The 16,210-nt window shown below is 48.5% G+C and overlaps 6 protein-coding genes across 6 annotated transcripts; 3 read left to right on the top strand and 3 right to left on the bottom strand.

Moving 5' to 3' along the window:
* Window positions 1–959: 959 nt before the first annotated feature.
* Asppvi_008044 (cation diffusion facilitator family transporter) lies at window positions 960–2,808 on the bottom strand (the record flags this gene model as incomplete). Its single annotated transcript, XM_043303926.1, has 5 exons — window positions 960–2,024; window positions 2,077–2,397; window positions 2,472–2,558; window positions 2,626–2,672; window positions 2,730–2,808. The coding sequence occupies 5 exons, from the start codon at window positions 2,806–2,808 to the stop codon at window positions 960–962; spliced, it is 1,599 nt and encodes a 532-aa protein (XP_043159861.1).
* Window positions 2,809–4,581: 1,773 nt separating this feature from the next.
* Asppvi_008043 (dihydrodipicolinate synthase family protein) lies at window positions 4,582–5,634 on the bottom strand (the record flags this gene model as incomplete). Its single annotated transcript, XM_043303925.1, has 1 exon — window positions 4,582–5,634. One exon carries the CDS (start codon window positions 5,632–5,634, stop codon window positions 4,582–4,584), a length of 1,053 nt encoding a protein of 350 aa, XP_043159860.1.
* A 296-nt stretch (window positions 5,635–5,930) lies between these two features.
* On the bottom strand, window positions 5,931–7,357 carry Asppvi_008042 (F-box protein; the record flags this gene model as incomplete). The annotated part of the gene is made up of 2 exons (XM_043303924.1): window positions 5,931–7,118; window positions 7,172–7,357. The coding sequence occupies 2 exons, from the start codon at window positions 7,355–7,357 to the stop codon at window positions 5,931–5,933; spliced, it is 1,374 nt and encodes a 457-aa protein (XP_043159859.1).
* A 2,664-nt stretch (window positions 7,358–10,021) lies between these two features.
* On the top strand, window positions 10,022–11,889 carry Asppvi_008041 (uncharacterized protein; the record flags this gene model as incomplete). Its single annotated transcript, XM_043303923.1, has 3 exons — window positions 10,022–10,318; window positions 10,369–11,484; window positions 11,749–11,889. 3 exons carry the CDS (start codon window positions 10,022–10,024, stop codon window positions 11,887–11,889), a joined length of 1,554 nt encoding a protein of 517 aa, XP_043159858.1.
* A 374-nt stretch (window positions 11,890–12,263) lies between these two features.
* On the top strand, window positions 12,264–12,714 carry Asppvi_008040 (uncharacterized protein; the record flags this gene model as incomplete). Its single annotated transcript, XM_043303922.1, has 3 exons — window positions 12,264–12,382; window positions 12,445–12,539; window positions 12,602–12,714. The coding sequence occupies 3 exons, from the start codon at window positions 12,264–12,266 to the stop codon at window positions 12,712–12,714; spliced, it is 327 nt and encodes a 108-aa protein (XP_043159857.1).
* A 1,850-nt stretch (window positions 12,715–14,564) lies between these two features.
* Window positions 14,565–15,299, top strand: Asppvi_008039 (uncharacterized protein; the record flags this gene model as incomplete). The annotated part of the gene is made up of 5 exons (XM_043303921.1): window positions 14,565–14,658; window positions 14,706–14,759; window positions 14,818–14,958; window positions 15,013–15,138; window positions 15,196–15,299. 5 exons carry the CDS (start codon window positions 14,565–14,567, stop codon window positions 15,297–15,299), a joined length of 519 nt encoding a protein of 172 aa, XP_043159856.1.
* Window positions 15,300–16,210: the final 911 nt, after the last annotated feature.

Below are 16,210 nucleotides of genomic sequence, written 5' to 3'. Positions count from 1 at the left end.
AGGAGCAGAAAGCTACGGCCGCCAAGGCCGTTGCTATTCTTGATTTAGTAGGGGAGTAGTGCCGCCCTAGGTGAGGGGGCTGCATGAATAAGCATGATGGGGATGAGTGGGGTGACAATGTAGGGTGGCGATAACAATCATTGAACAGGACCCAGAGCTAAGATGATCCTTTATATGTGTATAACTCATAATTTGTGCACGAATAATACTTTTAGCTGAGACACATATCAGAGCTAAAAGAGCAATCATAAATTTTGCGTTAGAAAGCAGAGTTGCTGTCCTTGATGGTGCGACAATCTTCAGCCGCGAGCCTTAAGCAAGGACCAACCATAGGTTCCCCTGCTCCACTACTTGAGAAGAGCGGCGATAAACAGAGTAGAGAACTGGAGTCGAGCTGGAGGTGGAGTCGAGCTGCTTCCTCTTCCTCCAGCTCGACTCCATCGCAGCTCTGGAGTATGTATAGGCTGCCTTTACTCTGCCATCCATAAACTGAACTTCCTAGGCCCCGCACCAAAATATGCTTGATCTGTCTGGGACTGTTGGGGAAGAGAAGGTGGGGGGGGAGCAGTTCTCATAAAATGAATCACCTAACTGTGATGTCATAGTTGTTGAGGTCCATGGGTTATTAGGAACAAGCGAATCAGCTTTAGAAGTATTCCATTGCAGGTTGATAAGAATGTATATTAGGGACATAGATAATGACATCCAAGATGCAGTTGAAGCCTGTCAACTGATGTAGTCATCCATTATCCGTCATTCAAAAGGGCCATCCGAACCCGAATGGATCTATAAGGAGCAGGAAAGGGGCATCGAGATAATATGTCGCAATAATACAAATGACGGGGTATGGAGAAATAGGGGTAAAGGAAGAACATGCTTTTAAGGACCGGTGAATAAAAATGCCAGACCGAACATCATAATAATTTGATTGCACATAGGCAGGAGATCAAATCGATTATCTACGGCTTCTTGGGGCAGCACTGGCCCTTTTGGGCGCATTCGTCGCCGCATTCAAGAAGACACGCCCGAGGATCTCCTTCTCGGAAGCTTGGGGCTAGACTTGGCAGCTTGCTGGACCCGGAGGGTTCATCATGGCTCCCACGAGACGATGAAGCAAGCGCTTGATTGTCCTCCGCGTCGCTGTCCGGGGCAAACTCGGGTTGGATGGTGGACGAATGGATTCCATAAGCATGTAGGCATTTCCTCACCTGCCTTGCAAGACGCATGTAACGCTCAGATCCTTCACCCTTGATCTCCGTGTCCACCTGGATGTGGATCGAAGCAACAAGCTTAGTGTCACTTAGTTGCCACACATGAAAGTGATGAGATCCAATGACGCCAGGAAGACGCTCGATATCTTCTTTGATGTGATCGATACTCAATCCTGCAGGGACTGCTTGCAGAAGAATCCGAGACGCGGCCTTGCAGAGCGGAATTGCAGATGCAAGGATGATCACTGTAATCACCAGAGAGATACCAGGATCGACGTAGAACCGCCACGAGTAGTCGGTCAGCCAAATGATCAAAGCCGAAACGATCACACCGATATTGCCGAGGGCATCGCCCATGACGTGAAGGAAGACCCCGCGCATGTTGAGATCGTGTCCATGTGCATGAGTATGCTTGCCTTCCTTGGGCTTTGGTTGTGCGTGGTTGTGGAACTTGTGGATGTCGTCGTCCCCGGCGGGTTCTGACCGCTTGTGAGCTGTATCACTCTCATCGGTGTAGTTGGTCGCTCTGTCCTTGCTGCCAAGAAGATTCGTTCGCTCCGTCGGCTGACCGTCACCCTCATCACCTTCTCGCTGGTCACTGTCTGATTCGGAAGACACGTCATCGAAGCGATTCCGACTGGCAGCAATGATTTCCTGTCTCATCGTAGCTGGGTGAACCTGAATGTCTTCTACACCCAAGATACCGCGCCCGGTCCCAGTGCTGTATCGACGAGAACTGCGTTGAGTGTCCAGGGTTCGGCGCCTTCGTGAGAAGGGAGAAGATGGTTCTGTACCACCGTTTGCATCGTCGCGCTTTTACAACAGTTAACCAGAGGGGTGTAGATAATGGATGGGGAGTAATTACGGTAGCTGTAGAAGCCCGCTTGTCCGCCAAGGTGGATTCCCCATGGTTATGACCAAGCCCTTGTTCCGCCGCATCGACATCTTCGATATCTTCGTTCGAATGGTCGTCTCCATGTCCATGACCGTGCGAGTGGTCATGAAAGAGGACGAGACCAAGTAGATTCGATAGCAGGCCCAAGCATCCAACAATGCAGACCAACTTCGGATTTTTCACTTCTTGTGGCTCGACGAGTCTCTGGATTGCTTCGAGGAAAATGGACATACACAGGGCGACAAGGAAGACACCGTTCACCAAGGCACCGAGAGTTTCCGCACGTTGCCACTATTACGGAGAAAAATATTAGCCTCACTCTTGTCGATCCGATCGCATAGGCGGAAGATATGGGAGAATCTTACCCCGTAGGTGTACATATTCGACTTGGTTTCCTGATTGGCGACCTTGACAGCCCATAATCCGACCAATAACGATATGACATCATTCAACTTTGCAAGATCAGTATGTGGTTCCTGGGTGATCTCGGGTGGTCTCTCCAAAATCCAGGGCTCTCACCATATGAAAAGAGTCGGCCACGAGAGCGAGCGAATGAACCGTATAACCTATGAATGGCATCAGTCAACGACACATCTTGCGCATGGTGATGAGAGCGAACAGACCGGCTATTAATTCCAGGAGGAAAAACGCGGTGTCAATGACCAGCAGGATCAGAATCCTGTGTGTTTTTGAGAGGCCCATGATTGCTGTAGCGTTGCGATGCGCTCAGTGGCGCGATTATCGCAGAGGAAGATAAAATGACGCTGATTGAATAAGACTGACGGGGTCCTACCGAGGTGTTGCAGATACCAAACACACCATCGGACGAGGACTAAGCAGATGGTAGGTAGAGTCGAAAAGGATCTGACACGAGAAAGGATAACGCGATGAACAGAGAGGCAACAATGGATAGGTATTTCAGGAAGGGAGGAGTAAGAAGGGGGAAGTGTTTGAAAGGAACCAAAGAGGGATGGAGTTCCTGGCAAAAGACTGACGCATTTCCGTCCTACTACCAAACTAGGCTCTGGTACTACTATGGGCTTAGTCCGCAGGACCAGACAAATTTGTCCGGTCGGGTCCGGCGGTGGCGTTGTTATCATTCCTAGTTTAACAGCCGCAGTCGTTGCATACATACGGAGTACCATTTTATTATTTTGTGTCTCAATTGAAGGCATACTAGCTACTCTGTATTATGTACGCACCTTCGAGAGTTAGACTGCATTCCTCTCTCTGTTTGTTTGTCCTGTCGCGTACTATTTGATGTTGCATTATACTTTTGTTCTGGATTGTGGGGCCATCGACTCTCTCACATGCTCCTTCAATGGTGTCATGAGTGTAGCCTTGACATGTGGATATTGTGAATAAGAGAACTCTATAGCCTTCTTTTCAGGTTGCGAAGTGTTCTGAAAAATTTTGCGGCACTAGATAGAATCTAGACTACATCAAAGACAAGATATAAAACTAAGCATCCTAGAGTGCTGTAGCGCTCTTTTCAGCCCCCATAAACCCCTCACTACTGGGGCCATTGATCCAGAACCAAAAACTGGTCAGTGGTGAGTGAGTGCTGATTTTTAGGCATCCACAATTCATATACTACCGATAAATCTAGCCGCCGTTGCAAAGAATAGGCTGTCTAGTACTATTTACTCAGCGCCACCGTGATTAGTGACTATACAGCATGAAGATCTATATGACGTCCTGGTCTCTGCTTTTGATATGTCCTAACCTTTGAGCTGCCAGTCCAATCGCTCTTTTTGAATCAAGCAAGCCATCAATCTTGCTGCCTCTGTCTGCACTGCCAAAAGCAAAAGCGTGGTAAGGAAATGTGGTCTAGCTGCAGGGATCGGACAGACCCGCTGCATGCATTGTCGTACTTTAGCTTCAAAGCCCTAGCCCAATAGACTTCCTCCTCAAGCACTTATTAGGGGTGATTTTAGACTACCTTACATTCGATTCCGGTCCATACGTCCCGCGTATGCATAGCCAAGAACCTGAAAAGGGTCAATTGGCTGTCCTCTTCTGCTAAAAAGCCTCATTAATGTTTTCACTTTGATCACCTCATCTGTTGAAAACATGTTTCTACTTCTACTTGATGCATTTAGAGAGTTATGAAACAAGATGTCCTGCGAGATAAGGTGCTTACTTTCTTACAAATTTCTCACACGAGACCACACTACTGACAATAATCACGACCTTACGACCAATTGATGAAATACACGCGGATCTTCCACATGGGACCATGACCCATGTCGTTGCTGCCGTTGCCATCCTCCCGCTGTAATATTCAGGAGTTCCTATTGAACGCTTCCCAAGACAAGCGTCTAGGCTTTCACCAGGATCGACATCATGAACATGACCGTATGATCGGGGTAGCAGTGGCTTCGGACCAGGATTGCCGGATTTTCGGTGACCGAAATGCCCAAATCTGACCATATTTGCTCATCAGCCATCAGACATGGGATCATTTCAGATTCACTACAGCTGCTTCTCCAACTCCACCACCTCCTTCAACCCCTCTGCACCACTTTCCCTCTTTTCCTCTGCTTCTGTCCCCCGCAATGGCCTCCGTGCATACCCTCCATAACCAAACCACACTCTCAATGCACTCTTGACGGCCCCCACCCCGCCCTCCGTAGCAACTCGATCCGCCCTCGCAACCACCCCCTGAAGGCTCCTCGCTTCCTCCATCTCCCCCAAATGATATAACTCAACCAGCCTCACACACGCCTTAGGCGCAATGTTGGCCAATCCCGCAACCACCCCCGACGCACCACCCACCAACGTCTGCAGCGTCGCATCCGCCGAGCCCCCGAAGCACATAAACCCCGATCCCCGCTCCGCAGCCGTCGCAGGCTGCACTGCCGCAACGAGCCGGTTCAGCTTCCCCATGTCGTTACAGGTAAGTTTGTACCCGACGAGATTCGGATGCCCCGCCAGCGAAGCAAGTGTCTCAGCGTCGAGGTCCACGCCCGTCATCGAGGGGTAGTTGTACACCAGCACCGGGATGGGCGACGCACCAGCCACATCCTCGAAATAGGCCTTTAGGCTGGGAAGCGTGTACTGCGCCTTGTACGTAGAAGGAGGCAGGACGAGCGCGTAGTCCGCGCCCGACTCGAACGCATCCTGGCACAGCTCGATCGTCTCGCTGGTGGACGGCGCGCCGCAGCCTGCGATTACTGGGAGTTGCGGGTATCCTGCTGCTGCGACGGCGTGGCGTGTGGTGCGGGTGATGCGGGCCCGTTCTGTGTGAGAGAGGTGTGCGGCTTCCCCGTAGGTGCCTTGGGTGATGAGGCCCATGGCCCCGGCTTTGGCCATGCGCACGGCGTGCTGAGCGACTGTGGACTCGTCGAGCTCTTCGGTTTCGGGGGAGAAGAAGGCGAGGAGCGGGACGTAGAGGCCTGGTTTGAGGGCTCGGCGGGGGTGTTCTTCGGATGGGGGGTTGTTGGTGCTGGAGTAGGTTTGGTTGCGGTGCGGTTGGGAGTAGATGGTGTTGGTGTTGGGGGTGCTGGATGTGTCTTTATCGGCCATATTCAGGTAGGTTACATATTCTGATGGCATTAGTTCAGCGAATGAATAGCAGCTATAGGGACCGCAAGTGGTGGTGTTCTTCAAAGAGAGTATCATAGCTATGTCATTATGTGTAGTAGCGCTAACCAAGAATCAGAAGTATCCCCTTGCCATCCTCTTCGTCTCTAATAATTCATTTGATTAGTACTCAAAAGAACCAGACTTCCAAATCACTGATAGCCAATTGAGCAAGCAAATATGGTCCCAAGGTATTAGTTGAGCGTGAGCAACATCGTAGGGTAAACCAAAACACATCCTCATGTTTTTCCAGTAGTTGAAGCTACAGGCTCAAATAATGCAGGTAGGGCTGCCATATCTAACTCGACCATGAGAAGAGCATCTCGTTCTGCGAAGATGAAGCCATCCTCCCTGAAGTCGTCGTAATGACAGTCGAACTCACTGTCAACGAACCGGAGACCGAGGTACTCTCTGAACATATACTCAAAAAATTGATGGTGAGGATACGGCGCAGGGTTTTGAGAGGAGAATTCATTGTCACGGCCCGCCATTCGGTGCAGATCATACAGGAACAGGTAGATATGCTGAAACCCAGCCCCTGGTCTTGTCTCTGATGAACGACAAACAGGAGTAGCGACGAGGTGAGAGTCCACTGCATCGGTTGCCAATGCTGGAGTTGAGATATACTCCGGGAAAAAAGTCCCGAATAGTACAACTGGAGTCGTTCTGGCAGGCTTGCGAAGAAGATCGGGGGCAAATCTTGTCCTTCCATGTTCTTCGGAGCCGCTTCCATTGACGATGATCGGTGGCCTGCCCTGAATGCCAACCAAAAGCTCCAAGGCAAAAAGCAGCTGACCCAATTCGATGAACAGAACAGCCGCCTCTGAGTCACTAAGGCCGTTGGGTGTTGCGAAAGTGGGAAGGATCGCTGTGGTTTGCGTGTGAAGCTTTTGCCGTTGCGCACGCTTCTTGCCTTGCTGAACAAGAAACTCTCCTAGATTTTTGAAGCTACTATGAATGCCTCCACTCTCTCCAAGATTGTAGGGGGCAAAGGTCATGAGATAATCTAGCTCGTCACCACCCACTGGCTCGCTCGACATATCATCAGATGCCAATGCCTCAACGTACTTGTCCAGAAAATTCGGTAGTTCCCAATTCGCCGCCATGTACATCGGTTCCTGGTATGCACGATAGAGAACGGCGCCTGCCAGGAGGACTCGGTAGATGGAACTGTGGAATCGCTCTCGCCATAGAACCCACAGTGCGGTGCCGTCCGGCTGGCCACGTTGTATTTCATCTTTCAAGGCTTCCTCGTCTTCGACATAGATCTGTTCGGCGCACTTGGCCAGATGCTCGAAGTCGCGTACCTGCTGGAACTCTCTGAGCGACGGCTTGCGAACAGCACCACTCAAGGTGGAAAAAGGGAACGGGTCAGGGGGTAACTCTTCTTTCTGGAAGCTTTCAAGCACGATTTCTGTCGCTCGAACCTGGAGACTCATTTGTCATTCTTCAAATCATGTACAAGCATTGCACCACTTACCGCCATCAACGCATCGTCGAACGCCAGGATCTGCTTCGGCCCAATAGTCCATATTATCTGGGGAGCATGGCACAACCACACATCATGGAACCGCCTGCATGCTGAAGCGCAGACCACAACTTCTTCCACGGTCTCGAAGTACTTCAAGATTTGGACTATTATCTCGGGGGCTAGCTTTGTAGCCATGTTGAGCGGGAGCAGTGGCATGTAAGAAGATGGAAATGTTGGCTGGGTGAAGCCTGTTTACAATTAGGCGATGATGCCTGATCATCTTCAACCATGGCTCAGTTGCTCCTTGACGCAGTTGGTGTTGCTCAACCCTCAGTATTCACCGACAATGATATTTGCACTGCCTCAACAAATCAAAGAAATTTGTTTGCGCAAAGAGCAGAAACATACTACTGATGATATTGCATGACGGCTAGGAATTTGTACGATAGTAACAGATGCAGGTGAAAGCAGGAAGCGCCCTGCATTCTGGATATTCTAGACTTGGTGCCTTCACGACGTTTGGTAGAAACGTGTATACTTTATGGAACAGCTAAGTCTATGACACTTTTGCTCTGGTCTCTTACAACCAGATGACCAGTCGATAATACGACCTCGATGATATAATTCTCAGAAGAAGGGCTTGAGTATATTTGAAAACAGCATCCCTTGATTAGAGTAGAACGGTCGCCCTGAATTCAGGTCTACCCCAGTTTGAGTCGGCCTGCATTTGTTGGCTTCCGCTCACTGCCATTGCACCTTTCCCTCTCGCACTCCTCTCCCGCCAAATTCTCTCCTCGTTGCAATAAACCTCGCAGCTCCTTCATCTTGTTCCTTGCTCACGCGAAATGCGACATTTACATCGATGGATATGACTGCAGACATCATATGACAATGACGCCTCCACGAAAGTACTACAGATCCAGAAAGATCCTCAGAAAATTGTACCTGGCGACAAACGAGCGAAGGATCCGGTTTGACCAGATCCACTGAGAAACCAAATGAAGAGGCTTTCTAGGACGAATCTATTTGGTCGATAACCAAGCCCTGCGATGGGTTGTGGCCAATGTCATGCGAACGTTGGATCGACGAAGCTACGCATCCGGCTGGCGCAAGTCTTCCTTTTGCTCGTTTGCTTGTAATCCAATACAATTCCGGAGCAATTTAAGGTACGAGGACGCAATCATTTCCGCAAGAAACAACTACTCCGACCATTCGATCAAACCCACTTAATGAGCTAGAGCGCGATCATTGGCAGAAACTGGTGGATGAGTTTGAGTGTATTGCCTCGAGGCTCACGGACCAGATGCATAGACATCGCAAGGTGGAGATTCCGCCTACAGACCATAAAACTGGCACAGAAACGTTAGAGCTCTACCTTGCGTGTTTTTCAAGTTACCGGAGAACAGGATGGCGATGGCACGTATCGTCGTAGAAAGGTCTAGGCGAGCTTAAGAGCTTTCCAATCGTTACAGCTTGTGCGTTGCTTGCTGAGCTGGATATCCTCGAGAAGGAATAGAAGCAGAGCCTAGATTCGGGATTGACGGGTTGACGTGTTACTTTGCTGCTGCTGTGCTCTGTGATACAACCGAAGTTGAGCTTTTATGTGAAGCTTGTGCTTTTCTCTGAAGGTTCAGTGTAAGCTCTAGTGAAACACCGTCTAGGTTTAGATGGCAGTCTATTCACATGCTTGCGCTGGCCTCAATTTACCAGAGGGATTTTTTTGACTTAAAATGTCGTTAGGTCTCTCGAGTTCATGTGCATGGTGGAGTTGGAATCATTTCGTCCTACCAGCTTGTATTGAGCTGATGAGAATCCCAACATCTCTCTTTATCTTTATTTAGCCATCGCAAAGGAGCAGCAGCTAAGGCAGCGCCCAGAACTTGAAAGGGAATGATGCATGTTGCACTCTGCGGTGTGAATCCAGCCATGCTGGTTAAGCCATAGGGAACTCTAGTCGAGGGGACTGGATGGCATCGTGCCATTGGCTTATAGAATGTCTGACATTCTACCGCGCATCCTGGGAATGATGATAATCTAGTTCCAACTTAATTTCCGAAAAAGCCTTTCTGTTACGAGAGCATGTGCTTGTTCCGATAACAGTCGGCCCTGGTGAGTACCATCACTGGGTCATCATACAGGCAGTGTTGACCATGTAAGGGGCTACAGGCATGTAAGGTCCGTCGATCTTCCATTTTCCTTTGCTTTGGCCTCCGTTTAGATTTCCCAGTATTCCAAGTTTCCCTATCACAGTTTGTCAGATACTCGTACCGAGGTCGGATCTTTTTCCAAAAGGAAACGTCACACATCCGCAGGGTGAAAGCCGTCAGTATGCAAATCAGAATGTTGTGAGTCGAGGGGCCACCAATATCCTGTCGTGTCCAGTGAAGTGTCGTACAGACCGTTGCTTCGGAAGCAAGGGGTACTTGCATCATGTAAGCACTTGATATTAATTTGACACTACCAAGCACTTAAGGTGATCTCGGCATATGAGGCAATCTGGAATGTGCTTGTGTGCGTACTCACTTGATGCAATGATGCGTCTTTGTGACCTGGTCAAGCTGAACACAGACAGGCTTCTGGACCGGTACCCGGACCATCGGTGCGCTTCTCGCCTCCATACATTCCATGGACAATCCCGGTATGCTCAGGTAGACTAGAGATCATCGCGTCACTCGATGATAACTGGTATAAGAATGATCTAGCCGACCCCAGAAAGTGCGCAGACATGAACCGGCTTAACCTAGAATTTGAGGACTCGTTCAGCACTGCAAGGTAAAATGATCCAGCAATTTGAAGCTTCTGTAGAGGTTATCTGAGAAGAAAGCCGGATTATATGCTCTTCAGTTGACTAAGAGCATGATGGCGGGAGGAAAGCATTCAGCTCCCATACCTTCGAAACAAGATATAGTCAGCCAGTTTACGGCCGAGAAGCAGATCCCGACATTGTGTGAAACAGAAGGGGCTGAGTCAGAACCTGACGGGCCATGTTATAGTGTGTTATCAGAGAGAGAAAAGCTCCTGACTGTCTCGATCGCTTCTCTGGCAACTTTTTTGTCGCCCCTCTCGGCCAGCATCTACTACCCGGGCATTGAAGAAGTGGCGCGGGATCTTCATGTGTCAAACAACACCATCAATCTTACTGTCACCTCCTTCAAGGTGAGTTTCAGCGTCTCAAGCCAATGGCAATAGGCTAAGTCAAAGCCTAGGTCTTTCAAGGAGTCGCGCCGTTGGTAACAGGTAGCCTGTCGGATCAGACAGGTCGACGCGCTACCCTCATGATCAGTTTGATTCTGTATGTTGGGATAAATGTCGGTCTGGCCGTCCAAACAAGCTTCCTTGCACTCATTGTACTTCGGTCTCTTCAGAGTATTTTCAGCAGCACCGTGGTAATTGTGGGCACTGCAACAACTGCTGATGTGGTGTCTGGTGCGGAGCGTGGGAAATATATGGCATACACGGTGCTGGGAGCCACCGTTGGCCCTGCTCTTGGACCAGTAGTAGGAGGGATCCTAACTCACTGCTTTGGCTGGCGGAGCTCCTTCTGGTTTTTGACGATCTTTGCCGGAGTTCTGCTTCTGTTGGTCGTCACACTGCTGCCTGAAACTTGCCGTGCTGTCGTAGGGAATGGCAGCGTTGCCCCGCAGAAATGGAACTATCCATTAAAGGACGTCCTGTTTACAGGTCGCCGCTCGACACCTCCTCAATACCAGACAATAACCACCTTCAAGCAGCGTCCGAGCCCTTGGAATACCCTCAAACTGATTTGGGACAAAGAAGCTGCCTGCACCATCCTTTTCAGCGCCATCATATATGCGGGTTATCTTTCCATCACGACAACCCTTCCCTTTGAGCTGGGAAGGCACTATGGTTTCAATGCACTGCAGATCGGGTTATGCTATCTATCGTACGGAGGCGGAAGTCTGACCTCGCGATGGACAGCTGGAACCTTGATGAATTGGAATTTTCGACGCTTTGCGCATCATGTCGGATTTGATATTCATGACAAGAAAGAACTCAAACTTACGAGTTTTCCCTTAGAGAAAGCCAGGCTTCAGATCGCTCTCCCACTCGTATACTTCGCTTCCGTGTTCATTGTGGTGTATGCCTGGGTTCTCTGCTTTGAAGTTCAGGTGGCTGTGCCGCTTCTCATGTTGTTCCTGGTGGCTCATGCATTATCCGGGATTACCAGTACTATGACAACATTGATCATCGACTGTCATACGGACCAGCCAGCTACCGCCACAGCTGCAATGAACTTTTTCCGATGCTTGTTCGGAGCAGGTGCAACTGCTGCTGCCGTACCACTTATCGATCGAATCAATGTAGGTTGGACGGGGACACTGCTTGGCTTTCTGTGCGTCAGTTTGAGTCCATTAGCATGGATGGTGTTTATTTTTGGGCACAGTTGGCGGCTTCAAAAGGAACGAAGGCTTTCTGAATAGCATAGCATAGCTCGTTTTGGGACCAGTGGTCATAGAGCTGTCTCTCTTCTGCATATTCACTAGTACGTGTATTAGCTTGAATCGTAATCGTGTAATAAGCATTTGAGGGCACAAAACGCTGACCTTACGTTCATGGACCTCTAGTACATGAATCTCAACTTCTTTGAGAGGACCACACTCAAAACTGATCATCCGAGACTCACAGGTCGTTACCAGGTCACGTTCAACGCGAAGGACATGGAAATAAGCGGGAAAAACAATTTGAGCAGACGAGAGGATCACTGAGCAAATGACACAAGAAGTTGATTGTCAAGAAAGAGTAATCGCATGATTACTCAAGTGTGTTTGCTGTGAGACTACTTGCAGGCACCAAACCAACCCTCTGCAAATCCACATTTAACGAACTCCTCTCAGTAGTTGGTGCTGGGCTCTACCACGGTTGCCCTTCCCCCATACAGTAAGCAATTTGCGAGTTCCTCATCTGTGAATCCTCTGATCTCTTTGCAGCAAGATCACCCACTTTCTTTCAACACTGTTCAATATCAACGGCATCACAAGGCCAGAGTATCTAGACTCTGACGCTGATCATATTTCTGAGATCTTTCAATCCTTGTTTACCACATCCATCAAGTCGTTTTACACTCAAATAAGCAAGCAGCATGGCCACAGACAGCACTGGCGCCTGGGCATTGTGGTTCCTAATGCTCGGTGTTTATTCAGTTATCACAATCTCGTTACTGTTTGTTGGTACCATTAGTGCATCCTGGATTGGAGTCAAGTACGTATTTCTGTTATTAGCATGGATTAAACTCCTTGCTAATTTATACCCTCAACTGCCAGGCTGCGGGGGAAACCCACTCTAGCGTTTCGGTTCACTGAAAACGGCAAAGAGACCATGGTGTACGTCTACAATATTGAACACTGGCTCATTCGCGGTAATTTATGCTCTCCAATGGTATATTTCCAGTGGATTCTAATGTTCTCGATGAGTGACCAGCTATCGTTGATGATCTTTTCGCACGGAAGGCAAAAGTGGAGGTCTTAGAGGCTCAGAACGAACAGCTCTGCGTATCAAATGACAAACTTGAGGGCAAATCGCAAGCCTCATAGCTGGAAGCTTACTCGCTTAGGATAAAGTCGGAGGCACGCACCACAGTAGGTTGACGAATAGATCGGACCATTGAACACCAGACTGACTGAAGGGATCACAGCTCGCTGAGAATAGTATTTCTAGATTAAATAGGACATAGCCTGGCCTTCCGTTGCTGGTTTTAGGGGTCGCTCCTTGGTTTGACTTGTTTGCTATGAATGGCGTTGAAGGGATGCTACGAAGGTTCTTGAATTGCCATTGATAACTTGTGGGGAAATCCCAAATTCGCTGCTACTGTTCGAGTGAAATACCGGACACGTTGTTTAGTTGATCGAAGACAGGACGACTCAAACAACTCATAGCTCTTAGCTTCAACTTGGTCACTATGCACGTCTGACATAGGTTTCATTTTTCATTGAGAAGTATGACCAGAAAATCGGGCATCAAGGCATTATGAGTAGCAGGCTAGTATACCACTTTTTCCAAAGTAGCAGCATCACTTTCCTCCCTTGAACACAGCTAGTGACAGGGCGACACTGAAGAAGATAGTCGTGTTGGCGAGGAGCTTCCCTGGACACACACAACGTCCGAATTCATGTGATCATGTGTGGCGATCTTGCTCAGCTGTAATGCCGTCGGTTTCGAGGACCCGCTCAGTGTTTGACGGTCATCGGTTCGAGGTAAATATTGAGATCGTGCGTAAAGCCCCTGTTGGAATCAGAATGAATCCAGTTATCTTCCAGGGTTTAACTACCGTACCAGGTATTTGCAAGGACCATAGATCCCTAGGGAATAAATGTAAGTCTGTGTGGCTAGACCATATTATCCACCAATCCGGAGAGCGTCGCTTGCTAGCTGAGCAGTTCGACGGACATTCAGTGCTCGTATTGACTAGCAAACACCATTTGAGGCCGCAATAAGTAGACAGAGGAGTGTTTTCCAAGAGATCGTGGGCGATTCTCGAGTCATTAACGACAATAATGGTTTGGCACAGGACGGAGACCAGACTTATCGGTCCCGTTCAATGTCAGACGAATCCGCTGGAATTGCCCTTGAGTTAGGAAACGACAAAGATGGCATTTGAGACGGAAGTCGGTGGAAACAGTCGCTAATTGCACAATTGAACCTATGGACGAATGAAGAAGACGTTAGCTTTATGTTTGTATTGTCTCCAAAGGTGGACGCGTCTGTACTTGACTCTGATGCCTGGAACTCTGGAATTGCATTAAATTCGACGTCTAGGATTCGCAAACAACGAACAATATTGGCCATAACTCTAATCAGACAATGAAAGTTGCTGCCTTAACTCAGCTCGTTTTCTCTTTGTGCTAGAGAGAGGACTGATAACTGCGATCTATTGTTAATAAGTGTTGCGTATAAGTTCTATTGAACCAAGATTCGTGATGTGCGGGTTTCGGTGTATTCGAAAGGAGGGTGACCCCATCTGCTGGGAAGCCTCATTTGCCCCAGACGAGGCAATTCCATAACCTGTTAATGCCTCAGGTGTAAAATCAGTCTAGGTACTGAGGAACCATTTTATTCTGTTTTTTCCACAAGCCATTGAATTGGTTTAAGCCATATCCAGAGTCCTAAGTATAGCAGTAAGGTTGCTTTTAGAGAGAATAGAGTGGTAAATCAGGCACTTTACCTTCTGCTTACTTCTAGTTCCTTCACGGGTCTCTGCCCCTTCTACTGACATTCACTCTACTCCCGAGTTTTGCCTCCCTCATCACTGTTTATAAATACCCCCTACACACCCACCGTCCATCTCTTCTTTCTTCTCTCACCCACCTACTTCTTCTGCTTTACCTTGTCCCTTTGTCGCCAAATCATTAAACAATCCTAAGCTGTGCCAATTCTTTGTGTCAGGATGAAGCTTCACGCTCTTATCCCTTGCCTTCTTGCCCGTCTTGCAGCTTCTCTTGCTCTTCCTGAGGTCAATAATGGAGTGATCAATGCCAACAGTGAGTTTCCTCTTCGAATATAGAAACTCAAGCATCTAATAAACTAGACGATGCTACTTCCGCCAAAGGAGCTTCTGAGAACTTTGCTACCTCCGCTGACGGTGGGAGTCTTTCTGCATTAATACCTCCTGACGCATGTGCCTGACTGTTTTACCTCAGTGACTACTCTCGAGGCTAGTGGACATGATCTTGCCACTCGCACCTGCCACACTGACAATGACTGTGGACTCTATGCGCTTTGCATTAATAAAAGATGCGTCATCGGAATCTTACCTCCTGAGCTTGTCAAGCGTGATGAGGGTGAGATTTCCCTCGTTATTTCCTATAACCAAATACTCACGACTTGATTCTCAGAAACCACCTTCGACACTGAGGGTGAACCGCGTCACTGCAACAATATCAACCACTGGTGCCCCCCTCATCAGTTCTGCTACCGCGGCATTTGCGTTAGCATTGGTGCCCTCGGTGTCCGTACTGATGGTGAGTACTTGTTTCCCTTTAGTGGGATGCTCAGCCCAGCTAACTTTTTCCCGGTAGAACCCGTCCATCCAGAGACTCGTTGCCGCATGAACATGGATTGCCCCCCTAGCCAGTCCTGTGTTGGTGGAGAATGCCGCAGCAGAATCCCTCCAGTGGCTTGAGCCTACCGAGGTTTCGTTCCTATGACAAGACTTCGTCGAGTCATAAGGTTCTCGATCTTATTAAACGAAGGATATTGGATTATCTTTCGATGCGGAGATTTGAAGTGCATTAGCACATGGAGACCCTTCGAAGTCTACCACAGCTAGCTTGATAGCTTTTACGAATTGATGACTTTCTACAAGATTTTGCCAATGGTAGATCGTAGTAAGGATCTATTGATAATCAAAATATCACTAAAGAGGCTTGATTCATTCTCTCCTCACTAGTGTTGGTACTCCAACTTAACTAGATGCTCAAGCTTTGTCATGAAAGACCAGATGTCAAACACAGGAAGCTCAGACATGTGCTCGCTATATAGGCCTAACCACAACCACTGCCAAAAAGTGAGACCGGCGATACAAGCTTGGAAGACATCACCAACACAGACTGAGGTCTTGATCAGAGCGTCCTCACCTTCGTAAGGCTCCAGGCCAAGGACCTGCGCCGAGACGCGAAAATTTCTACAGACTATGTCGGAGGACGCGGACCACAACTGGATTCCTTAAGTGAGAACTGGTGTTTCTTCGATCAGATTTAAGTACGCAATGGAACGCAATGTATTTCCGCATTGGATTCTATTTGAACAACCTGTAGCTGACGCATTGAGATTTCAACAATAACAAAAGGTAACGGAAACCAACCAGAAATTCAGACTTGGTGATCAAAGGGACGAGGAGAATGACTGAATTTTCGAGTTATGCCAGTTTTCTCAAAGGAAATATTAAAAGGGCTCCATACTAAGGCAATATAAACAAGTGGTTAACGAGTGTTCAGGGGACGGAGAGTAATACACCACACGTGGGAACAAGGGTTGTGTCTTGAGTGCAGGCTTCACGTTGTGTACCTCTTCCATACTCTTTCTTCCTATGGG

This window comes from Aspergillus pseudoviridinutans, assembly GCF_018340605.1.
Source record: "Aspergillus pseudoviridinutans IFM 55266 DNA, scaffold_5, whole genome shotgun sequence".
NCBI classification, from domain to species: Eukaryota; Fungi; Ascomycota; class Eurotiomycetes; order Eurotiales; family Aspergillaceae; genus Aspergillus; species Aspergillus pseudoviridinutans.
This window is presented reverse-complemented; position numbering and strand designations above follow the sequence as displayed.